Source organism: Poecilia reticulata, chromosome 22 (genome assembly GCF_904066995.2).
Source record: "Poecilia reticulata chromosome 22, P_reticulata-male-v2, whole genome shotgun sequence".
Lineage (NCBI taxonomy): Eukaryota > Metazoa > Chordata > Actinopteri > Cyprinodontiformes > Poeciliidae > Poecilia > Poecilia reticulata.
Window position 1 is genome coordinate 21,804,773 of NC_088851.1, and position 17,562 is coordinate 21,822,334.

A 17,562-nucleotide genomic window follows, 5' to 3' on the forward strand; every position below is an offset into this window, starting at 1 on the left:
TCCTGAATACATTGTTCTCTATTATAAGAGATTAACACATTTTATAGCTTGTAACATGATAATAAAAAACACTAAACAACAAGCACTTCCTTTGAGATGTTAGTTTTTATTCTTATGCATAAAATACACAGAAAACCTGCTGATGTGTGCCTTTTTTTATTACTTTGGAATAAAGTTTTGGAAATAATTAACCTTTCAGTTGTATTCAGATTTAGTGAAGTGTGCCAGTGTGTATCAAAAAACAAAGATGTGATTTATTACCCATCAAAAGTCAGCTGTGATTTTTCTCTTCCAGCTCAGGAACATTTTTATTCAACATTCAGTTTATTATGAAAGTGAGTCATAAAGAAACAGGATACATTTTTTTCATTTGTACAGTTTAAGATCAGAAATAAACAGAAATCAGGCCAAGAACAGGCACATTTATACAACACTGATTATTTAAATTTACAATTTTAAAATTCTTCAATTACTTATTATATGTAAAACCATCATCTTTGAATATTTTGTTCATTATACTAACTGATTATAAAACATAATTAAACTTGTTTGATAATTAATCAGACATAAATACGCATTAATAATGGTTCTGTTATTGCACATCCCTTTTAGAATCACGAACATAATGAAGTGCTTTAACAAACAAATAATTATAACAGACACTGTTTTCACTGTTGGGTGGATTGGTTAGTTATTTTAGTTTTATTCTAAATATTTTAACTTGTTTGATGTGATGAAAGACTTAAAAGTGCAGTATGTAACTTTTTTATATATTTTTTTTTCTTGACAGTCACTACGGTGTGACAGTTTGATTTGAGACAGATAATCTGTGGAAAAGAAATCAAGCTTCTCTTTCTCCCAGTGTAAACTAGAAACAACCAATCAGAGTCAGGAGGCGGGGCTTACCGCTGTCAATCACCATCTGCAGCAAGCACAACCTGTTGTGAATGCTGAGGCTAGTTATCATAGCCACCGATGACTGACGTAATACGTTGTTTCTCCATGAGGAGTACATGAGAGTGATTGACAGCGCTAAAATCCTCCTCCTGGCTCTGATTGGTTGTTTTCGTTGGCAGCGGTGCATTTCTTCAGACAGCAGTAGCAGCTCAGGGAGGATCAGGAGGAGATTGGTCTTTTCACAGATTATCTGTTTTATATTACACATCATCTTTAAGAAATATGTAAAAAAAATAAAATAAAATAAAGACATTTGTATATAAAAGTTACGTACTGCAGCTTTAACTGGTCTCAGATAATATCAGATGTGATGGGAAAGTTTCAGCTCTTCCTGGGTTCATTCGAAGGTGAAATGTGAAGAAATTTAGTTACATTAAAATGGCCCAGAATGTTTTTTTTTTGTTTTTTTTAGAAACAAACAAAATTGAGTTTTTATTTTCTCCATTGAAATGTTTTGCCTTTCAAGCAAAACCATTTCTTCAGGGTGAAACCATGGACATACCGGTGAGCTGGTTCTGAAGAACACTATGTTCCAGTCCCAGTAAGATTCCGGATGGTTACAAACTGGTTCTGCTCCAGCCCAGTCCCAGTAAGATGCTGGTGGTTACCAACTGGTACTGGTCCAGTCCAGTCCCAGTAAGATGCTGGTGGTTACCAACTGGTTCGGTTCCAGTGAATCCGTCCAGGTTATGAACTGTTTCTACTTCAGCTCCTGTCTCAGCGAGTCACTTACTGGTTGTTAGTCAAGACACTGGTTCCACCTCAGTCCCAGTTAACCCAGTTACTACCTGTCCTGGTACTGGCTGATGGTCGATCTTTGTCTTTTTTTGTCTTTGGCCCCTTTTTTCTCAAAGACCTCTCCGGATCGCAGCGCGGACACCAGGTCATCGAACTCTCCTCCTTCCTCCTTCTCGACTGACGTGGCCTTTCTCATCCTCTGCTCCCGTTCCTTCTTCTTCTGCAGGGACAAACACAAAGAGCCGGACTCTGGTGAGGTCATGAAGCTGCTGAAGAACCTCAGGCAGGATCTCCACTGACCTGAGCCTCCGCCAGGGCCCGTTTCTCCTCCTCCTCCTGCCGCCGGGCCATGTCCTCGTTATCCTGCCGGGCTTCAGAGTACGCCAACAGGAAAGTGTTGAAGATCCCAAAGAAGTCGTCCGGCTGCTGTTTGGACGAATCCTCTCCAAAGTGCGTCAGCGCTTTTACAAACTTCAGCAGGAAAACAACAATCCAAGAGTTAGTTGACAGCATGCTAACTTCCTGAAGTTCAGAGCTCTGCTGTTTTCAATGTTACATTTATTTAAAAACAGGGTTGAAACTGCACTAAATTGCTGCACAGACGCATGAAAAATATGAAATCAGAATAAAACAAAACTAAAACATCACAATAAGTTTTAAGACTGTGAGCAGATCTAATTTGAAAGGCTAACTTATTCCAAATATTAAGAGCAACAACCGAGAAAGCATAATCTCCTTTGCTCTTAAGTCGAGTCTGAGGGACATTTAATACAGATTATTTTATCTCAAAGTTCTGGAAACAATTGTTAGATAAGAAATCACCAACTCACTTAAAACTTTCTTTATAAGCTTTTAAAAGAATCTTAAAGGCTACCCAACAGGAAGCCAGTGTAAATAATCCAATCATGATGTAATAAAGGCAAACAAAAATAAGATTAAACTTCAGAACTGAACTAACTTATCAAAAATAACTTTTGAAAGAAATATTCAGGTTGTAATAAAGTCTGGATCACAAACTGTAAAAGGTGAAGGAAACTGAACTAATGCAACAACATGAGGAACCTGCAGCACAATATTTGACAATAACTCACCAGATCTTTGGCTTCTTGCAAAGAATCTTCTACGTCTGAGAAGTTGAGGGAAGCCATGGTGATGAACTGACTGACCACAGACACAAACTTATCCACTGGACGCTGGGAAGACTGTTTCTGCTGGTACTGCAGCTCCTGCACACAAACATGCATGTAAATATAAACCCTGCAAAGTTCAGCAGGTATTTCATGCTTCTGTTGGACTTACTGCTTCAATGCTCTTCAGACCAGAACGCAGAGTGTTTATTTCCTTCTCCAACTCCGTCATGCTGCAGTGACATTCAGGAAGGCGGTGATGTTAGTGATCACAGTTAAAGCAGGAACAAAAGGCGAATCTGGCTGTGTTTCCTATTTACTTGACTTTAGCAGCTTCTGGGACATTCTGCAGCTCTTTGCTGAAAGATGCGGCTGTAGGAAACTTTTTCTCCAGCACAGTGATCATGTAGTGCAGCAGAGTGATGTTTCTACAAACACAGCAACATCAGTCAGACCTTCACACCATCAAGCTGCAGGTCTGCAGGGATCTGAAGGAGTTTGAAACCTGTCAATGCTGGACTTGGTGTCAACCATCTTGTTGAGGCTGGAAACTTTGAACCCATAGGCGTTTCCTCGTTGTCCTTTGTTCATGTAGTTCCCGAAAGCCAGAACCACCTGCAGGAGCTGACGGAGCGCCTGGCTCTGGATCACCTCAGAGGAGGCGAGCTTGAGAGCTGCAAGAGGAGAGAGGATGAGGAAGAGGACAGAGAGGAAGGAGCACTGACCTCTGAACTCCCACCTTCAATCTTAGGCTGGACTTCGGCCATTCGGTCATTGAACTTCTTCTTGAAGTGAAGAGCCTGGAGTCTCTGCTGGTAGTGGTCGATTCTGGTTGAGCAGAAGAAAAGATTTAGATCCAACTAGTTCCCACAAAATAAGTGACATTTTCTTTCACAACACTGATGCCTTTGAGCAAGTTTAGCAAAAAAGATCTGATGGTAAGAATAACCCTGGATGGAGGGATGGATTAAAGTAATTCTTATTCATTTTTATTAGACATGTTGAGACTGGTTCACTTTTGAATCTGTCTTGTGTTATTTCTTAATATTTGCAGGTTTAAATTAGACCGGGAAACGCAGTGACAAGGAAGCTAGAGTAAATTAAATAAAATGCTAACTCCACACAGAAAACCCCCAGAAAGCTTAAAAAAGACCTATTATTCAAAATTCACATTTTGCACATTTTTGGATTTCTATTTGGGTCTCTACTTGTTCAGAAAGAGCTTTAAAAAACCACCAGATGTGTTTTGGCAGTAAGTTATTGTTTTTTGGTGTCTGTCCATAGAATGTGATGTAACAACTTTGAAACAGCTCAATTTCCAGTGTGTCGTTTCCTAGCAACCTCAACCAAACCCAGCCCGCTACCTAGCAACCCAAGTGGAGATCCAGCATATTTGGTCAGCTGGTTGTATGGTCTGTACAATGGCTGCTAGAAAATACAAGTGTTGTTGATTTACCATCCAGAAACCACTTTCTACTTTTTTTTTTGGTTGTGCATGTGGCTCTACTTCTGCTTTTCAAAGCTGTATTTTCATGTGTTGAATATAAACGTTGCATTGGGTTGGCCGGCTCATTTGGATTTAAAGTGACAAGACCCCCTAAAGCAGCTCATTCTGGCAGGAGCTTAAAACAGGCAGAACTGATCAGACTAAAATCTCATTATCTATAATTTTGTAATGTAATGACCATGTTTTATGTAGCCTACAGACTTATCCTAAGCTGTTTAAGGAAGCATAATATGTCACCTTTAACCTTCTTGAAGCCCTCAGTTCCCTTTCTTCCACCTTCTTATGCCTCTATCATGGAGTTCATAGTTCCTTTGGACTACACACTGACTGTTCCTGCCCCAGAGTCAGTGAGCAAACTCACCCCCCGACCAGGTGCCGATGCTGATACACACCTGCTCATGTCAAACAGGAAGCGGTCGGCTTTGGCCATGCGCTCCAGCTCGTGTTTGTGTTCCTCTAAAAGGTCAATGTCACTCTTCTCAGGGACAAACTTCAACAGCTGAGACACACACAGGAAGAAAATCTCCGTTTAATTCATCGTCTGAGTCACTGAAAGTCAAAGACTCGAGCTTCGGTCTCTGAGGCGGCTGGTTTCATACCTGCTCCAACATGTCTTTGGGCAACTCCTGCTGATCATCCATGCTCATGACGGCCTGGCAGATCTCCTCGTTGGTCATCTTCAGCCTGTCACACACAAACGCAAACAATCAGGATCCAATACTGACCCAACCCCACAAGTAGCAGCTTATCAGACTGAACAACCATCAGGGGAACTGACCAAGACCCAAAAAGAGGATATGGGATGTTTCCACAAACCACAAACTGATCCTGACCAACCAACAGGACCTGAACTAGACCAGAACCAAAAGAAAGTTCTCAGACTGACCTCCCAAACTTAAAAGTTGACCCAGAAGTAGCATCTCGGACTGGCCAACATTCTCAAAAAGCAGACAAATAAGATCCTTACTCTGACCCAGAAACAGGAACTTAGACTGACCCAAAGTTGCCCAGACCCACAACCAGAAACCCATACTGACTTTGACAACAGGATGTTGCAATTCTGCGCTCGGCGCCCGTCGATCACTGACAACTCCTTGACTTTTTTAACAGACTCAGTGTCACCAGTTTCTTTCTGTAAAAACACACAAATAGCTCCGTCAGAGTCCAACACCTCTGTTTAAAGAGACAAAGTCAGTTTATTATATGTTGTGTTACCGCTGATCGCTGGTAAGCTGAGAAACTCTTCTGAAACTCCTGCAGATCCAGAACTTTGAACACATCTTTATCGTCGATTTCTTTCCAGATGGTTCCTGTTATCTTAGCCTGAAACAAACAAACAATTACCTTAATAAATGTCGTCACCATCAGTGTAGTTTAATTTCAAAACAATCTGAGCTCTTTGACGTCAATGAAATCAGTGTAGATTTACTGGCTCTTGTCACTTTAAATCCAAATAAGCTGCTGCTGGCCACGCCCCCCAACTCAATGTTTACTCTTGCGCTTGAAAATGGCTGCAAACATTTGGGCACTTATACAACCATACATCTTTGAAAAGCAGACATGGAGCCTCCTTCACTACTAACAAGGATGCAGTAAGTGGTTTCTGGATAGTAAGACAACAACAAACACTGGTCTTTTCCAGCGGCCGTTGTACAGCAATAATACCAGCTGACCAAATGTGCTGGAGCTCAGCTTACAGTTTCTGTTAATAATGACTCAACATTCGACAGGTTTTTGATCAAAAAACATTAACCTATTACCACAAATATGTCCGAGTGTTTTTTTTTAAGTACTTGGGCTGTTTCTAGAAGAAAACGTGCAAAATCTGAGTTCTGCATAATAGGTTCCCCTTCCAGGGTCGTATCTGGATGTACATGGATAACACATCACTTCTGAGCTGGGAATGCTTTGGGATCACCAAGAAGGAACTGGAGGAATTTGCTGGGATTCCCTCTTGGATAAACTAACCCCCCATCCCAATCTTGGATAAATGAAAACAATGGATGGATGATTTATCCATCCACAGTTGAGTTTGAAGAGGAGCTGAACCCGTAAAAACGTCAGCGCCTTATTTGGTCTGAAAAGTAAAATCTGCCGCTGCTTCGCGCAATGAACTCAGCAAGAAATAAATCCAGAAGTTAAATTTACCTCCGGTAATTTGCTCCAGTTGAAGGACTTCAGTGGGCTGGACGGTTGAGGGATGTTCTTCTTCTTCTCTGTCATCCCTAAAGTAAGTCCTGGTGCAGGAGGAGGAGGAGGAGCTGGAGGTGGAGGCACTCCAGGAGGAGGTGGAGGAGGAGCAGGACCAGGAGCAGTGGGGGTGGAAACAGGTGAAACGAAGCCACCAGGGGTGATTGGAGGTCCTCCTGGAATGCTTGAGCTCTGGAACGAGAGAAGAGTAAAGTCTCTTCAGAGCCACAAACAGAACAGGACATTCAGAGACTGAGACTTTAATCATGTGAGTTTAAAAGCTTACAGAGCTGAGCTGCTGCAGTCGAGTGTTCAGCTCCTCCACTTGTTGCTTTGTTCGTTTGTGCTCGTCGCTCTCTCGCTCCAGCTTGGTTTTCACCTTTTTCAGCATCTCAAACAACTCCTCTCTTTCGTTGTTCTTGATTTCACACTCCCTCTCTTTCTTCTCAAGGCTTTGCTGCAGCTTCTGATGCTCTGAGAAGGAGACGCATTGTTTACTTTTCTGACATCTACAGACTCGCAGGTTAAATGTGGACTTGGAGAAATGTTTGTTTTACCTTTTCGCATTTCATCTGCTTCTTCTTTCCACCGTTTCATCTCGTTTTCTTTCATCAGCCTGTTAAGGCGCAAAAAGACAACTGCAAGTTATTAATTCACCTGTGATGTAATTTTCGTATTTCGCAGAAAGTCATCAGTATAAACTCTGTAGACAATGCACAACAGCATATTAGGGCATAAAAAGATGAGTAAATTCCACCAAAACTGAAATTTTTTATTTTTATCTTACAAATTCCCTTGAAAAAACAAGATCTAAAGTCCAAAATGTGCAAGAAAAAAAAATTAAGAAAATTTTAGATTAATGTCAGAAATTTGCTGGAAAACTGGAAATTTTTGAGTCTCAGAAGTCAAAAATTTGCACAAAAAAACTAAGAAATTTTGAGATTAATCTCAAAGATTCCCTAGAAGACACTTCTAAGATTTCTGAGTTTCAAATATTTTTAAATAAAATTTTCAAAAATCAAAAATCTTCGACTTTTGAAACTTGGAAAATTTCAAGTTTTTCCTAAAAAACTTCTGAGGTTGATCTAAAATTTGGACCTGAAAATTCAAACCTAAAGTTCTTAGTTTTCCAACATTCTCTGTTGTGTTTTCGACTTTTCTCCTGCTCGAATGTCTGAACTCACATGCTCAGAACATTCTTCATGTTGAAATCCCCCAGCGGTGCCACATCTGGATCTTCGCCTTTATCCGACTGCAGAACCATCTGCTGAATGATCCGGTCCAACAGCACCCAGTACTGAACCGACATCCTGCTGTTATTATCTGCATACAGAACCGAGTAAATATGTTAAAATTTATGTTGCTGTTAGCGGAGGAGATGCAACAATATAACAATGTAAGAGTTTTACATGGCATGATGAGGCAGTGCTGCAGAGCAGACAGTAAATGAGGGTAAGCTTCAGTGTGGCTCAGTTTGCTCTTGATCACGTCAAACATCTGGCTCGCACTCTTAGTGTCGATGTGGGTCTGAGGAGCAGCAGAGAACATCAAGGTATCAACAGTTTCCAATCTGAACCGTCTAAATGTGGGAGTTACTTACAGTTTTAAAGCGTTTAGCAATCTCAGCTTCATCTTCAATCCTGGACTCCTCAAAAAAGTTCATGTGCCTGAAAAGAAGCAGGTTAAGTCCAAAGACTCAGTCTGACTCAGTCTGCAGGGCAAACACCTGACCTACTTGTCCAGGGTGCTGTTCTCCCGGGACCGGAGCTTATCCAGGATCGGTTGGATGCCCAACATCAGGAACTCGTAGCGCAGATGAATCCGGAAGTTCAGATTGTTCTGAGATCAGATTTAACAGAAGACATGAAGGAGACGAACCGATCAAAGAAGAGAGAAAGAAAAACTTTGTTTACCTCTCCTGCTCCCTGAGTGAGAACTGCATTGATGAAGGACATGATGGCCGTCTTCAGGCTGACGTCGTCCCTGTGGCGCCATGTGGACCGGTCCAAGTCGATCATCAGGTTCTGCACACAGGAAACATATTAAAGGTGACCCAATATATCTCCGTGAAAAGGTCAGAATAGATCTATGGGTGTTGCAAAACATGTTCATTAATTTTTTTGCACAAAATCATTCTTAGATCATGAAATAATTTAGTTTGGTTGGTTCCGCCTCCCGTCAAAATGAGCTGTTGTCACTTTAAATCCACATGAGCTGCTGCTGGCCAGGCCCCCAGCTCAATGTTTACACTCATACATAAAAATGGCTGCAAACACATGCACAATTATACAACCATACAGCTTTGAAAAGCAGACGTTGAGCCTGCTGCGCAACCAACAAGAATACAACAAGTAGTTTCTGGACTGTAATAAAACACAAGTGGCATTAACTATCTCACTCACTCTCTGGTTACCTAGCAACTCACCCACTCTCTAGTTGCCTAGCAACAATCCGTAGAGTAACTTGCACAGTTATGTGCCTCATAACTGCTTAAGAATAAAAAACAAGGGCATGGAAGGGAAACTATGGACTAAGAAAGGTTAAACCACCCGATATTTAAAACAAAAAATGTATCAATAATTTTAATATTGATTGATATGAAACGTTTATATATTTTATACCTGCTTTGAGTTGGCCTTTCACATAAAATCCCAATAAAATACACTGATGTTTGTGTATGTAAATACTTTTGTATGAAGTGTTTGCTTGGTTTGTTTGAAAGAGTCCTTTGGGTTAAGTGAGTGTTTTTATTCAGAATGTTTTGTAAATCCAAAATTATGCTCTTTGGGTCTCAGTTGGTCTCTGAAATGGATTGAGTGTTTGCGCGTTTCAACATATCCAGGATACCCCGCCTCCCGTTCAGTGACCTTTAGAGATAGGCACCAACATTATCACAACTGCATGTTTTCCCTTTAAAGTTAACCATTCACTTCCTGTAACTTCATTTTGCAGTTTAAATTTGCTGTTAGTCAGTTCTCTGCAGATTAATTAACACTCTTTGTCTTTGTTAGCATTAAAATCTGTATGTTTTTGCTCAATTTAATAATTAGTGAATAAACATAAGGTTTATCAATAAGTTTAATTGTTGATTCCATTGGTCACCAGCTCCAATTGTAACTTGAAGTGTAATTTGTAATCCTGAGGAAACTTTTTTTGGTGTTTTATGAACTTCTGAGTAACTTATTCATGACGTGACTCAGAAATCTAATCCTCTTAGCCGCTGTTCAAAAGCCAAGACAACATATCACTCAGGTCTACATCCCACAGAGAAATATTTAGGAAGTTCATACCAACTGGAACAACGGTTAAAAAAACACTTTGTAAATAAGGAGAATCAGATACTGAACTCTCCTGGAATCTGCTGCTTTTTTCAAACGAGACAAAAAGATTGAGGTTTTCAGAAACAACCATTTCAGATGGGTCATGCAATTTTAGGAGAGTTTAATGAGATAGACTTCGCCTTAAAAGTGAAAATGTGTCGTAATCTGATCCGAAACATGTCGAAATGAAGACAAAAACGGTTCACCACAAACTAAATCAACTCTGTCATTGCTCTGTCAGCACACAGACTCGTTTGCTGACAATCCAAGTTTTCAGGTTTAAAAATCAAAAATGAGGTTTCCTTTTCCTTCTCTACCTTCTAGCAGGGGAACATACCTTTATTTTCTAGTTGTATTTGCTCCATGCTCGCATCATTTGAATGCCTTTGGTTGAATTCCTGCATGTGCGACAGCAGACTGACCAAACAGAAACTGTTCATCCGGACTCTGAACTTTCAGCTGCATATTGTAGAAATATTTTTGTAGATCTGACTTTCATATCTGGTTCCCACAGATACACAGAAGTCTCTCAAACTGATAACTTCCCATAAGCTAACAGAGCTTTGGTTTATGTATAGTTTCTGGTTAAAATCCAGAAGGAAAAGCAGACCTGGAAGCGAGTCCTCTCTGAGGCAAACGTCTGGTAGTGGACCATGGCCTCCAGGACCTTCTTATGGCCTCCTGGAACCAAACACACAGCGCCAAGGATCTCCAAAACAGCCACCTGAGGAAACAGAGAAAAACAGCAGGCAGGAGATCAGTTTTTTAAAGGTCATTATGCTTCCTTGAACAGGTTAGGACAAGTCTATGGGCTTCACCAAACATTTTCATTACATTTTTTGCTGACCAAATGTGCTGGACCTCCACTTGCGTTGCTAGGTGATTGATGGAACTCCAGTTGGGTTGCCAGGTAACGGGTTTTGCTTCCCTGGGGTTGCTAGGTGAGCAATCCCAGGAAAGGTTTTTTGAAATGCCTCATTGTCCAGACACCAAATAACTTTAACTTAATGCCTAAAAAAACATCTGGGTATTTGTTTAAGCATTTGGGTTTTTTTTTTTAGAAGCAGTAGAAACTCAAACAGAAGTACAAAAATGTGTCAAATGCATCATAGCTCCCCATTTGTGTGCATGTTTTTCTCATTTCCCCTCCAGCTGGCCTGATGAAGTGAAACTTGCATCTGACTCATGTTTATACTGGCAAATAAATTCTAAGAACAAACTCTGACTGCATAGCCGAAATTCCCACAGAGGTTTTGGGTCTGGGAATCTATCAGAGTCAGGATTTTACAGGTTTGGTCTGTTTGATGTTTAGGTGAGGAAGGGAGGGGCCAGATGCTTAGTGCGTAAATATTCAATGAACAACAGAAAATTACAAGGTTAAAACGTCTACACGCCTACAGAAGCAGCTATGGGGTAGATTTTACATCACCCTATCCAACATGTCTTTAGGTGTTTGTGAATTTATTTCAGAAAATCAGACATTCTGAACATGTCGCAAGGTTCTTGGTGAACAGGAAATGTGCAATTGGGTGTAGCGCAGCGTTATACAGGTAAAACAGGAAGTTCCTTACCTGCCCATCTTCTGTCTGATATGGCGTAATCAGAACAACAGCTGGGAGAAAAGACTGAGGGAACTGAACACTTAACACTAATTATGTCTATTACGTCAATGAGGCAATCACACTGACAAAATAATGTGCTGAAAAAATGTTGAACCACACGAGGCACTCTGATCTCTAACAGGGTTGGAACTAACGATTACTTCAGGAACCAATTAATCTATTTCTTCTGACGATTAATGAAATTAAATTAGATTTTTCATTCATCCACTAATGCCTTTTTTATGCAATATTAGAAATATATTAAAAGAAGCAAATAAACAGTTTTTTTTTCTTAAATAAGAAAAGCATTTTATTGCCTAAATAGCTTTAGTATTTGAACAAGGTGAAGCTAAAACTATACCACTTGAGGGGTTTTGGCTAAAACATATTTACAAACAAAGCTGTTTTTATCCTAAATGCAAATTGTATCTATTTTTGTAAAGCTTTGCCTTAATTACTGCTCTACATATGTTGTTTTTGTTTACTAAATGGCCTTTTTAAAATCTGTATACTGCACGATTAATCAATCACTAAATTAGTTGATGATTATTTCGATAATTGATTAATCACGATTAATTGTTTCATCCCTAATTTCTAATCTTTTCAGCATGTTTATGTTTCAAAGGCTGTAAAGGCAGCATCCACACACCTTGGTTTTGATGTTTTCTGCAGCTAGGCTTTGAGCGACGATGTTGATGCTCTCTGGGTGTTCCAGGACATGGGTTCTGCCCTCAGAGCCATTCATCAGGGCCTTGATGCAGCCGATCAGAGACGTGTGGATCTGGGATTCAGCCGTTTCATAGTCCATGGACTTGAGAAAGTTAAGGATGCAGGAGAGGCCATCCTGGTCAAGGAAGCCGGTCACAAAACTGCATAAGGTCAGTGAAGTTAGTTAATTTGAAATTCTCTGGTGGTCGGAGAGACGTTAATTTCTTTGAGTGAGAAGGTGAACCTTATTGGCTGAGTCCGCAGCGCTGTTTTCAGACCATTAACCTGTTTTAGCCTGACTTGCTCTTCTTCTTCCGATGCCAGCACAGGCTTTATCTGAGAAAACAGGACTCACATCAACACAACACCTCAAACAGTTAAGCTAAGTTAGTTTAGCATCCTTTTGGTGGTGGATGGTGGGAAAAAAGTTCAGAAATAACTCACGACAGCCATGGAGTTGAGCTGGTTTATGTAATACTGAGGCCAGCTGGTTGCTCCTCTATCCACAGCTGCATCCTGAAAACACACACAGTATAAAAACACCACACAGTCATCAGCATACACTCTAACGATGCATTCAAGTTGTAGTTGGAGCTGGGAAATTCCGACTTCCCAGTCAGAAAAAATCAACTGGAACACCCTTCAAAGCCAGGGTTCCAGTTACTGGCAAGCCAAGTAACTGGAATGCAACATAACACTGGATTATATTAGTTCCCACACTAAATGGTGCCATTTTTAACCAGGCTGTAAATATTTCTCTTTCCTTTAGGCTTGAATTTACTTCTGCTAAAATATTTAAATCCATACATCATTTGCATGTTTGTAAAGTTTGGGTTTTCTTGGCGCAGTTCTTGTATCCAGAGAGGAATGATAGATAAAATTTCAATTAATTAAAAAAATATGTTTATATTTAATGTAGATTTTTTTTTGCAACATCAGATCCCTAAATTTATTTAATTCTTTTAATAAGTGCCGATGAAGGTTATAAAAAGCATTTAAATTGGAGAAGACCAAAACCTACAAATAACTGGGTAGTGGTCATGATGGAGTGCATCCAGTTGTTAAAAAGATTTGTCTGATATTTCTTGTTGGATTGATCAATAATCAGAAAAATGTAAGAAATTCAGCAAAAATCTGAAATGGAAAACTCAGATGTGCACAAGTTGGAAAAGTCTTTTTGATTATTTTCTAAAAATGACAGATTTCAAGATAATCAGTTCAAACAGCTAATACTGTCACAATCCTTGAGCATTTGATTTTCATATATGTTTGTGTTTTTACCACTTATTGGAGTGTTTTACCTATCCATTAGGTTATCCATTAGGTTACCAGGCTATTGCCATGTAAGTTAATTTCTTTGAGTTTAATTTCTGAGTTTAATCTTGTTTTTTGTTCTTTGTGCAGCTGGATTTATTTTTTTAGATCTGTGTTTATCTTTTCATCTTGGTTTGTGGGTTAGTTGAGTCTTAGTTCAGCTCCAATGTGCTATTTAGTCTCTCCCTCAGTTTCCATGTCTACATTCTGCCACCAACTCTAAAATCAACACCATCAGCTGTCAAACAAGTGGTGGCAGCATGGTGCTGTGGGCTTGTTTCACTTCCAATGGTACTGGTGCCCTGCATGGGGTTCACCTCAAAATGTCACTTCAGAATCAACACCAGGATTACTAAAATCTGAAAACAACTGAACTGTGGAAGGAAACATTTGAAATTTTATTGCACTTTCTTTTCAACAAAAAATTAAGATGTTGCTTTGAATAGAAGAAACTATATTTCTAAGGTGAAGAGTTGGAAATTTGAAAATTTTTGCCAGTTTGTTTTTGTCACTTCTTATGTCTTAGTTTAATGCAGGAAAATGTTGGACAGATTTCAGCTGCATTGGATTTCCAATAAAGTCACTTACGTTTTTATTGAAACAGTAAATCTCCCACTTCTTTTTTGTTGGCAAAGCAAACATGGCTGCTTTCTTCTGCTCTGAGAGCCCCAGTTCATTCTGCAGAGGAAACAGAAAGATTGGGATTAATGTCTGGAGCTGTAATCAGATTTCTGACAGATACTGTGCTCCAGAACGCACCACCAGTTCAGTAAACCGGGAGTCCACCTCCTGGGGGGGAGGCATGGGCTCCAAGACCTGCATCGGCATGGCATTTTCAGGGGACGTTGGTTGTTGGTCATGTCCTCTGTAGCACCATGGAAACAGAGTGGCGAAGCTCCACCACTGTTGCGGTTTCTCCTCAGACGTCATGGTTGCAACATGTCTAGACTAGAGAGAAAGAAACACAAAGACAACATCAAGGCCTGGTCTCAACCTGACCCTGCCCTGGTCTCAGTTGGACAAGTTCTGGTTTTAACGACTCGTTCTGCTAACCTCAGCCCGACTCTGGTTAGCTTGGTCTCTGGTTTACCAATTAGACTGTAGACTCAGGTCAATTGGGGACCAAAGTTGTAACATTTGTTACATTTTAGTTGGTGCGGTTCGATTTCACACTGCACTGTCAAACTAACAACCTGTTCCCTTCCTCGCCTGTGGGGGCGCTGCACCAAGCCCACTAAAGGAAACAACACAAAAGCCCCAGAAGAAGATACCAGTGCAACTTCCTTTTTTAAAAAAAGGTAAACAAAAATGGAGCACCATTAGATTTTAGAGGTTGAAGGATTTCTCTTTTTGTTAAAAGACCACAAGCCATTTCTCCCACTTGCGCGTTTGTTTTGGTTGTATTTACCCAGAATGCCCTGCACGTTAGTCCACTTCTTGCTTTTGGAGCGGTTTCTGGTTGTCTTGGTGTTCATATATGCATTTGAACCACACCAGAGTTCACTTTAATCAAACTGAGACCTAGGTTATTTCCTGAACTAGAGTTTGCTTTTTTTTGTCCACATCAGAGTTCGATTGCACGTTCACACTCCCCAAACGAACCGGACTCTGTTTCAGTTGGGTTCAGTTTGACTCTGGTTGACCTGGTCTCTGATTTGCTAGTTTTCAGTTTGAGTTTTTGCTCATTTGGTCTCAGTTGGAGTCTGTTTTGCTGGTCCAGTTCTGGTTTTCATGCTTTTTGATGGATCTGTTGTCAGTCTGACCACCAAATAGTTTCATCAGACTCTGAGTCGCCTGGTCTTGGTCTAGTTGTGTCTCCAGCTAATCCAAGTCTACTGATTATCTTTCTGGTTAAATCATAAATAATAATCACCCTGTAATCTCTCAGTAATGTTTGGATCATTGATAGTTTTCAGAACCAACTTTCACTCTGTTGTCTTCATGGACTTTCTGTCAACAGCGTCATCAGTTCCTCAGAGCTGTGATTAGAGTTGGGTTGTAACTAAACACAATTACTCAGTTATATTTACTTGAGTAACTGTTTTGGGAAAAATACTTTCAGAAGTATTTTTCACTTTCACTTGGGTAAATTTCTGGATGTTGTGCACAAATGAACAAGCTTGTTTTAACCAAAAACAGACACACACCCTCAGTTTTTGTTCATAAGTTTTAAAGTGAAAGAAATTGATTTGGATTTTTTTCTTTTGTTCGGCTTTGTTACAAAAAAAATTTGGTCCTTAAAAAGCCAAAATTTTCACACAACTTTTTATTTTGTTCCATCTGATTATGTAATTTTAAAATATTAAATAATTGATATTTTGATCACTTAGTACTTGAGTCGCCTTTTTTCCTACACAGCTAATTTTTACTTTTACTTTAATAAAAATAGTTTAAAGTAGTGTTACTATTACTTGAGTGCAATTTTTGGCTACTCTTTACTGAATTCATTAATTTAACAGGACTACACTCAGAGAAGTGGGTGAATTACTGTCATGTACTGATTTGGATCAACTAAATACCTTCAATGCATGAGTGAACATAGAAAAAAGAGGTATATGAGTTGGAATTAATCAGCTTGTGTTTATCAGGACCTCACCTGCAGTTAAACTGGTGCTAAATACAATTAAAATCCATAAAGTGAATGAATTTAACTGATTAATTGGCTAAAAACTGAGTAAAGAGGCTGAAAAATCTGCCTACTTTATTCAAACAACAAAACGGGTTTCAGATGGAGACCCTGTGAATCCAAAGTTCACAAACTTTGAAACTGTTGAGTTTCGCCTCGGTCATTGACCAATGTTTTTCAGACCAACACTCAATTTTCACGCTGTGTGAGCATTAATACATCTGCACTGTTTTTGATGCATCACATTTGAATAAGTACTGCATTGGTTTATTGATGACATGAGATAAAAACCTCATGTTTTTATCTCATGAGGTAAAAATGAGATGGCCTCTGTTTTTTATGGAGGGGATGATATGCGAGTCTCCTACCTGTGCGATACTCACTTATGTCACAGGGTATGAAGTCATTTTCCAGCTGTGACTGGTCCAGTTTAACCTGCCGTCTCCAAGCCAACATGCTGAAGAAAACCTTACATGTTCCAAAATATCTGGAAAAGTTTTAAAAAATGAATCTGAATCAGGTCTGTAAGGCTTTAACTCAGAGTTAAAGTTAAAATTGTTTCAATCCGCAGTTAAACCGACTTCACCGCTGAGCTGATTCATGCCGTTTGTCCAGTTTTACAGAAACCTGCAGAACTGCAGCACCGTCCTCAGTCACTTCATATTTACCTGGTGTCTCAGTTGCAGGCTGTACGTGTGACTCTGTGTGTGTATGACTGTGTGTGTGTGACTCTGTGTGTGTGTGCGTGCGTGCGTGTGCGAGAACCTGACTCAGAGCCGCGGCGGGAGTTTGAAACACACGACTGCATTCCTGCAGCTGCAGTCACACCCAGCCTTGCCTCACCCCTGCAGAGGGCGGAGGGTGAGGCCCGATGTGCGGTAACGTCTCTCCACCTGATCCTGAAGATTTACCTACAAATCAGCATCTGAACTGAACATCCTTAACTACAGGTTGAGGTGAAACGTCACTCATAAGAACTCTTTAATCACAGCAGTAACTAAAACGTACCTAATTTTTTTAATTAAAACAAAAATCAGATCTCATGCTTCTAAAAATAGTTTTATAATGTGTGTGTTATGAAGCTTGGTGACATTCCAACCACGGTAACCTGATCCTGCAGGACGAAACGTTGTTCTGCCTTCAGGAAGAAGGTCACACAAATTCACAGTTAAGAATCAGAGCAGAGCCAGTTGGATGAAAACATCAACCTTACACTGGTTCTGTACTGAGAGGCAGAGGTGACCAGTTCAACCAGCAGCTTTACAGGAGCTCAGCAAGCATCAAACTCCAGTCGACCTGTCTGGACTCGTATATTAAATCCTACACACACAACTTACAAAAGAAAAATGGAACCATGTTACGTAAAGTGAAAGATCCGTTGCTCTAGCTACGTATTTTCAATAGGACAGATCAATCAATCAATCAATCAAATTTTATTTGTATAGCACATTTCAGCAGCAAGGCATTTCAAAGT

At 40.0% G+C, this 17,562-nt stretch overlaps 1 protein-coding gene across 2 annotated transcripts; it reads right to left on the reverse strand.

Moving 5' to 3' along the window:
* Positions 1-86: 86 nt before the first annotated feature.
* Positions 87-16,765, reverse strand: LOC103458952 (disheveled-associated activator of morphogenesis 1-like). Of its 2 annotated transcripts, none has more exons than XM_008400103.3 (26): positions 16,457-16,765; positions 14,222-14,410; positions 14,051-14,140; positions 12,593-12,664; positions 12,393-12,484; positions 12,090-12,309; positions 10,450-10,563; positions 8,433-8,543; positions 8,255-8,358; positions 8,120-8,186; positions 7,929-8,046; positions 7,704-7,842; positions 7,077-7,135; positions 6,806-6,993; positions 6,478-6,711; positions 5,545-5,652; positions 5,367-5,461; positions 4,929-5,013; positions 4,722-4,828; positions 3,562-3,650; positions 3,328-3,496; positions 3,143-3,250; positions 2,995-3,055; positions 2,787-2,921; positions 1,996-2,166; positions 87-1,915 (listed from the first exon to the last, which is right to left on the reverse strand). In XM_008400103.3, exons 2-26 carry the CDS (start codon positions 14,390-14,392, stop codon positions 1,742-1,744), a joined length of 3,081 nt encoding a protein of 1,026 aa, XP_008398325.2. In that variant the 5' UTR covers positions 14,393-14,410; positions 16,457-16,765; the 3' UTR covers positions 87-1,741. The 2 variants fall into 2 exon arrangements, with proteins under 2 accessions (XP_008398325.2, XP_008398324.2); XM_008400102.3 differs by having other exon boundaries at positions 16,472-16,764.
* Between the last annotated feature and the right edge of the window lie 797 nt (positions 16,766-17,562).